General features: G+C 40.8%; 1 protein-coding gene across 1 annotated transcript; it reads left to right on the top strand.

Moving 5' to 3' along the window:
• Positions 1-1,789: 1,789 nt before the first annotated feature.
• Positions 1,790-6,591, top strand: LOC105054353 (oligopeptide transporter 7). The gene is made up of 7 exons (XM_019853722.3): positions 1,790-2,130; positions 2,225-2,721; positions 2,812-2,909; positions 2,992-3,561; positions 3,642-3,897; positions 4,047-4,229; positions 5,842-6,591. The coding sequence occupies exons 1-7, from the start codon at positions 2,082-2,084 to the stop codon at positions 6,454-6,456; spliced, it is 2,268 nt and encodes a 755-aa protein (XP_019709281.1). The 5' UTR covers positions 1,790-2,081; the 3' UTR covers positions 6,457-6,591.
• The last annotated feature ends 1,251 nt before the right edge of the window (positions 6,592-7,842 follow it).

The raw sequence follows: 7,842 nt of genomic DNA on the forward strand, positions 1-7,842 counted from the left end.
GAAGATCTATGGTGCTATTTTGAAGTGAGACACTTGACTCACCATTATAGCTATCCAACATATTTTAAAATTTTTATATTTTTTAATTAAAATAATTGTTTAATAAGATTAACAAAAGGCATAAGTTATCAGACAATCGAAGTAAAATGACAATGCCATTCATGCTTTGTGGTAGTCCGCTCTACTCTGCAGTAGCATGCCATCAATTTTATAATGCGAGCTAGTTATCATTGGTGGCTATACTACTAACATTTTTAAAACTTATTATGGCAAGTATGAGTGAAATATTCTATTATCAATAAGAGAAATAGTGATATAGGAATATATGTTGTATTTTATTTAACTATTCTATTTTGGCCATTAAATACTTAAAGGTGTTTACCTGCTTGGACTAATAGAAAATTGATATTATTATTAAGTTCAACTAGTTTCCGGGTTGGGGCTTGCCTAATGTAAAAGGGGATACCGGTGGACTTTTGGTTCATGAGAGATTGATACATTCATGGAGCTCCATCTAAGGCACACTCCAATGCCGCATCAGAAAGTTGATAAAAAGGAATGCCACTTCATCGTATGATATATCTCTTTTGTAACATGAAGATGAGGTGAGAGAAATTAATTATGAACTTAGAAAAATTAAACCTTTGTAACAATAGAAGTCTATGTTCCTTAATAGGAGAAAATTTTTCTGTATCAAAATTATTAGAATTCCAAACCTTTTATTTGGTTAACACTTCTCTTGATCTTTCCCGCCCTCATCCAAATCACACTTCGCTCTTACATTATTTATGTGGTCAACTTTATGGCTTACGTCTGGTGGTGATTCAACTGAATATTTGTCTAAGCTATTCTTCGTCCACAAGCAGTTATCCGATCGTTTACGTTACGTCTCCACATAGCCACGGACAAAAACATTTGTTAGAAAATTGCTAAGCATATTCTTTTTCTAATGCCTTTCATCTACATGTACACTTGTTCACAAAGATGTTTCAAATGGCAAAACAGGGGGGAAAAGGGAAACTAAAGGGACATAAAAGTTTTTTTTCAAAAAAATGTTACACAGATGCTGTGATATCTTCTAATTGTGTAACGATTGATCGCTTATAGTATGATATCCGTTGATGGGCACTCAAAAGCTACACGTGCGCTTTGGTACATTTTTCGTGTATGCATTTGTCACTTATGAAACATCCAGCTGTGTGCCACATGGTCCAAACCCACCTGGTGCCAGGTATGGGCCGTATATTTAACTCCCGCCCCACCACAAGTTGCGTAATGCCTGACGCCCGCCAACCCCACCTGGCGAGGATCTATTGGAGGGACCGCGGTTTCTATCCACCGGTCGCTTTACGAGACGTGCAGTGTGAAAATGAGGGATTTTTCATACATATTTTTGTTATTATTAAATATATAGTAAAAAACTTCAATTTATAGACTAACACCAAAAAAAAAAAAAACCGTCCCTCGCATAAAAAAAAAATATAGAAATTTCTGCACATAACTATATAAAAAATAAATCAATAAAAATTAGAAAATATATTTTTTTTATATATAATTATATAGAAAATCAATAACAAAAAATAATTTTAATTTATATAAAATGAACCTACACCAATATATAAGGTATATACATTAACAAATGAACCTAGACTACTATGTAAAGATATATACATTAACACGAAGCTTGGTGGAGCCCTTTCAGATCCGTAGATTGAGTAACGGTGGATATGCGCCAAGGAAGGTAAATCCTTCTCTCGCGCAAAAGATACAGCCCCCATCCCTCCTTGCGCGCGCCGCGCGTAACAGAGTGCGTCACCCGGCTTGTACCCCAAAGCCTCAGATGCTCGGCGACCACTCCAGCGAGCCCCAGACCGTGGGCTACCGTTTATTGCCACCCACCCGGTGATAGGCTGCCGCGGTGGGACCCGCGGTTCTGATTCGAATCTCTTCGCCCGGTCAAAGTATGGCTTTTATGAATCCAATCCAAGGAACGTGGGAGATACAAGGCAAGAGGATAAATCGAACCCCTTTTGGCCCCCGACAAAATCCCCGACAACATCCGAAGCCAAGGGAAGCAGGGCATGGAATCCCCTCCATCTCCTCCTCCCCACCAACTCACCGCTCCGCTCCGTAACCACCCAAACTCTCTCCCCCTCTCTCTCTTCCCCTTTTCTTATTTTTTCGCTCCTAATTCCCAGACTTCTCTTTCCCGTTTTGCTTGCAGTCTCAAAACACATCCAAGAAGAAGACCATGACATCCCGTCTTCCTCCTCGGCCTCCCCCACACCGGACGACAACTCTCCGGTCGAGCAGGTCGCTCTCACCGTGCCGGTCGGCGATGATCCATCCATCCCGGTGCTCACTTTCCGGATGTGGGTCCTCGGCACGGTGTCCTGCGTCATCCTCTCCTTCCTCAACCAGTTCTTCTGGTACCGCAACGAGCCGCTCTCCATCACCTCCATCTCCGCTCAGATCGCCGTCGTCCCCCTCGGCCATCTCATGGCCACGGCCCTCCCCGACCGCCTCTTCTTCAGAGGCAGCCCGTGGGAGTTCACGCTCAATCCCGGCCCCTTCAATGTCAAGGAGCACGTGCTCATCACCATCTTTGCCAACTCCGGCGCCGCCAACGTCTATGCTGTCCACATCATCTCCGCCGTCAAAATATTCTACAAGCAGAATCTCACTTTCTTTGTTTCATTCATCATAATTGTAACCACGCAGGTAATTCTACTGCTTTGCCTTCAACGATTCGTTAGCTTTGTTATTTCCTTCGCATTGAATTGGATGATCCAATTGTTTGGAGGAGAGCAGGTATTGGGATATGGTTGGGCAGGGCTATTTAGGAGGTACTTGGTAGAGCCTGCTGTTATGTGGTGGCCTTACAATCTTGTTCAAGTCTCCCTCTTTGGGTATCCCTTCCTCTCTCTCTCTTTCTTTCTCTTCCTTGAAATTTCTAGTTCAAGCTGAGCAGAAGGCCTCAATGATATACAGGGCACTACATGAGAAGGAAAAGAGGCCAAGGGGCAGCTTGACACGTAACCAGTTCTTCTTGATTGCCTTCATCTGTAGCTTCGCATACTATGTGTTCCCCGGTTACCTCTTCAAGATGCTGACCTCTCTCTCCTGGATCTGCTGGATCTTCCCCAACTCCATTCTGGCACATCAGTTGGGATCAGGAATGAAGGGGCTCGGGATCGCAGCCATCGGGCTCGATTGGTCCTCCGTATGCGCCTATCTTGGCAGCCCGCTCGCCAGCCCCTGGTTCGCCACTGCGAACATCGCCGTTGGCTTCTTCCTTCTCATGTATGTCGTCGCCCCGATCGCATATTGGTTAGATGTATACCACGCCAAGACCTTCCCCATATTCTCCGACGGCCTCTTCACATCGTCGGGACAGAAGTACAACATATCCACCATCATCAACTCCAACTTCCAATTCGATGCCGGCGCTTATGAGAAGCAGGGGCCTCTCTATCTCAGCACCTTCTTCACAATGACTTATGGCTTCGGCTTTGCCTCGCTCAGCGCCACAGTGGTTCATGTCCTCCTCTTTCATGGAAGGTACAATTTACTAAGTTTCGTCAGCTAGAGTAGCTCCATGAAGATTCCTAGTTATCGATTGCTTGTTTCCATATGGGCAGAGAGATCTGGCAGACGAGCAAATTAGCTTTTCAAGACAAGAAGATGGATGTGCACACGAGGCTGATGAGCAGATACAAGCAAGTTCCTATGCGGTGGTTTGTATGCATCCTGGTGGCGAACGTTGTGCTAACGATCTTTGCGTGCGAGTATTACATCGACCAACTACAATTACCATGGTGGGGTGTCTTGCTGGCTTGTGCCGTGGCACTTTTCTTTACCCTCCCCATTGGAATCCTCACAGCTACAACAAACCAAGTAATCTACATCGACTGTTGCTTCATTCTCTACATTTCTGCCTCGAAATCTCCCTTTCATTTTCTTTTTGTTTTTTCCCATGGACTTAAATAAGTAATGGTCATCTATCTATGTTGCAACCAGTCTTATCTGATTATTATGATGAACAGACGCCAGGGTTGAATGTGATCACAGAGTACATCATCGGCTATGTGTACCCCGGCCGCCCGGTTGCAAACATGTGCTTTAAGGTGTATGGGTTTATCAGCATGAAACAGGCACTAAACTTTCTGCAAGATTTCAAACTTGGGCATTATATGAAGATACCTCCCAGAACAATGTTTATGGCACAGGTTAGATTGCTCTACCCACCTGTTTTAGCATTGAATTTTGTTGCGCTTTCCAGCTGGTGGGAAGCTCATACTCTTGTTTCATAGTTTTGTGCATGTGCCTTCTTGCTAATGTATGTATGTTATATGAGACACAATGCATCTTTCCATTGCCACAAAGTTTGCCATCTGATGTGGATCTTGAATCTAGAAATTTTGGTTAGATGGACTGCCTTATGTACATTCTAGGTGGGAAAATGGCATGAGTTCAACCTACAACTCTCAATATTTTAACAGAAATTAGTGTGTAATTTAAGTAAGATTATTTTATAAACAACTTATAATCCATGTAGCTATTCATATGACTGAGTTTTGGGTGAGGTGATGTTGTGCTCTGAGTGAACTTATTTGCTGCTCTATCTTTCTATTAGGTTTCTGTTCCTCATAATTCTTTCACATTCAAACTGGATTTTGTCTTATGATCTCTTGTGGAAATTGAGCAGTTGTTTTTTTCAACTGGGATCCCTCCCGACTCCCTAGAGAAAGTCTTAAATGATTCACCAGATGAATGCAGGGTACGCAAATTTGGTCCCTTGTCGTCTACCTTGAATGCACCTACCAATTTCATATTTGAGGATTGTACACCACCAAAGAAATTTTCTTTCATTTGAATTCCCTGATGCTCATATAGTAATACTACTGAAAAAGTACTAAATAAATTTTTATAAATTTTGGAGGACAATGTTAGTACTCATGAACATGTAAATTTTGCAAGACAAAGTTTATACTCCTGATTACGAATTCCAGTACCATCCACTTCAAGATGCCTCATGCATCATGTGATCCAAATGATCATCCATCTAATGATGAATATCCCTTGCAGTTTCTTTTTTAGTGTGGCACCATATGTTTTGCAGAAGTCCATTGACTTAACTTTTAGGCATCAGATTTATCATTGTCCCAATAAATATCTTTACTGACCATTATATTTATATCAATCTTTTCTCATAATCTATATGAGAGCAAATTCTTAGTTTAAGTAGCTAGTTCCGCATTCTTTTATCTAATTAGCTCTTCATTTATTTTATTCTCCCTAAATTACTGAAGCTCCGAATGTCTCCTGTCACCTGTTTCGATTCTTTGCTCAGTCAGCGCCCATTGGTATCATATTGATTTATAAGATACTCAAAGCAATCGCTTCCTGTTTTCGTGCATATCCCAGCAATGCCCTGGTTGGGATCATAACTGTGGCATTGCCACCAGTTTTCTTGCAAGGGTAATGTGTACTCAAATATTAGTTCGAGTCTGCTGCATATAAAAGGATATTCTAGTAGATTGTAACTTTCTTCATTTTTCACAACACCTTGGCATGACTTTTGTTTCTCGGTTCCCTGAAACAGCATCTTGGAGAAACCTTTTCTTGGTGGTGCTGATTTATCTAAATGTCTTATCATCAGCAGGCAATCAAGATACATCACTAAAATGTCTTTGTGCATTATAGATTTTTTAAACCACAATCTATACATGCAGATCCTACTCAGCTTTACCGCAACATGAAATGAACCGAAACATAACAAATCTCATGCATTGCTATCATTGACGATGACTATGATCAATGCAACTTCATTTCTATCAGGTGGTGGGGACCCTTATATCGGCGATGGTGCACTTGGGAACCGCATGGTGGCTCATGAACACCATTCCTAACATCTGCGATAGGACCAAACTGTCTCCTGACAGCCCATGGACATGCCCAGGTGATCATGTTTTCTATGATGCTTCCGTCGTATGGGGTCTGATTGGCCCTCGCAGAATCTTTGGTGACCTCGGCTCCTACTCGGCGATCAACTGGTTCTTCCTGCTTGGGGCTATTGGTCCCCTTCTTGTCTGGCTTGCTCACAAGACTTTTCCAAGACATCAATGGATCCGCCTCATCACCATGCCCATCATGATAAGTGCCCTGGGACAGATGCCACCAGCCACCGCAGTCAACTACACTACTTGGATTACTGTCGGCTTTGTTTTTGGTTTCGTTATCTATAGGTACAGGCGAGACTGGTGGCAACGCCACAACTATGTCCTCTCTGGGGCTCTTGATGCTGGCCTCGCATTTATGGCCGTGTTGTTATACTTGTGTTTGGAGTTTGAGGGTATCAAGTTCAATTGGTGGGGAAACAAATTGGATGGATGCACATTGGCTTCCTGCCCAACCGCAAAGGGTATTGTTGTGGACTATTGCCCAACCTCTTAGTTATGCTTGTCGATATTGATCATGTGATGTTTGTAATTACATTATGCTTGTAAAAAAAAATCAAGGTCATGAAGAAGATTGATTTGTTATAAGTAATGTTACTGAGTTCAAATGAGGCAGGAAAAGTTTGAGATATGTTTTATTTTCCCCCTCACCATTCAACGAGTTTTGTGAGTCTTGTATCTTCACACAATTATCAGAAATCCATGTATATAAACAATTGATAAGTATAAATAATATGTTTTGACCATGGTTCTTTTAAAATCTATGTCCTTCAGTATATTTGGAATAACACAACCTGTATGTGTGATGCATTCACCTAGGCATTAGACATCGATGCTAAATTGTGGTTGAATCGCATAATCGCAGCATAAGATTTTGTAAGAAGCACAATTCTCTGCTTGATAATGCCGTTTTTGATGTCTATGGTTTAAAGCCTACCAGCCAAGACAGAACAAAAGATGGATAAAGATCCAGTTATAAAGGTTAATGCAGCAGAAACTGTGATAGATTATTATTATTATTATTATTTCATTAGTTTGTACCAGCCATCAATCATTTAACGATGACAAGAGGCAAAATCTAAACCTACTCAAGCGCACACATGCACCCATACGATCTTTTCGGAAAAATCTAGATTCGCTTTAATATCTATATAATTATCGATTCAAGTCTGATTCTTATCATATATTTATAGATCTGATCACCGTTAATCTTTATAGAGCTACCATGACATGATGTTTGATGATCTTGATTATAAATTCTTCTTTTAAGAAATACAAAGATTCTCTCTTTATTTTCTCTCTTTTTATCCGCTTTCTTTCTTTAAGAATACCTATTGACCCTTATCGAGTCATATCTATCTCTTCTAAGAACCTATGTTGACTCCGACAAGATGATCTGTCAAACCTATACCGGACTTATCTAGTATCTTTGAAATTTACTATTGATGAACTCCATTGATCGATCTTGATTTTGATCCAATTCATGCTTCATGATTTCTTAATCAGAGTTGCTTAGATCGGATCTTCAGCTAGGAGGCCATGAATTATTTCCATATGAATGTCTCTCTTCCCTAAAATCACAATCACTCTAATCCACAAACCCTACATCTGATCTTGAACCGTGTTGACCTCAACCTCAACCTGACCCAAATTTGAGGAAGAATGAGTTGGGTATGGGTCTAAAGATAGACCTAGTGGAACTTTCAAGCCGGGTTTGGGTTCAAGAAATTCATCCCAAATTAGTATATGTATAATGTATTACTTCAAATCTCTTTTTATATATAAGAAATTAATGTTTTTGCATAATATAGCTAGTCAATGATTTCATATTATTAATTAAATCAAATCTTATGTAAAATATGGTTTTTGACAATGTCTACAT

Source organism: Elaeis guineensis, chromosome 11 (assembly GCF_000442705.2).
Source record: "Elaeis guineensis isolate ETL-2024a chromosome 11, EG11, whole genome shotgun sequence".
Classification (NCBI taxonomy): Eukaryota; Viridiplantae; Streptophyta; class Magnoliopsida; order Arecales; family Arecaceae; genus Elaeis; species Elaeis guineensis.

Excerpts from the sequence above, each read along its gene's own strand:
- LOC105054353 (XM_019853722.3), top strand. The coding sequence starts at position 2,082 with ATGGAATCCCCTCCATCTCCTCCTCCCCACCAACTCACCGCTCCGCTC. Across the intron at positions 2,131-2,224 it reads CCAACTCACCGCTCCGCTCC|TCTCAAAACACATCCAAGAA; the intron begins GTAACCACCCAA and ends TTTTGCTTGCAG. Across the intron at positions 3,898-4,046 it reads TCACAGCTACAACAAACCAA|ACGCCAGGGTTGAATGTGAT; the intron begins GTAATCTACATC and ends TATGATGAACAG.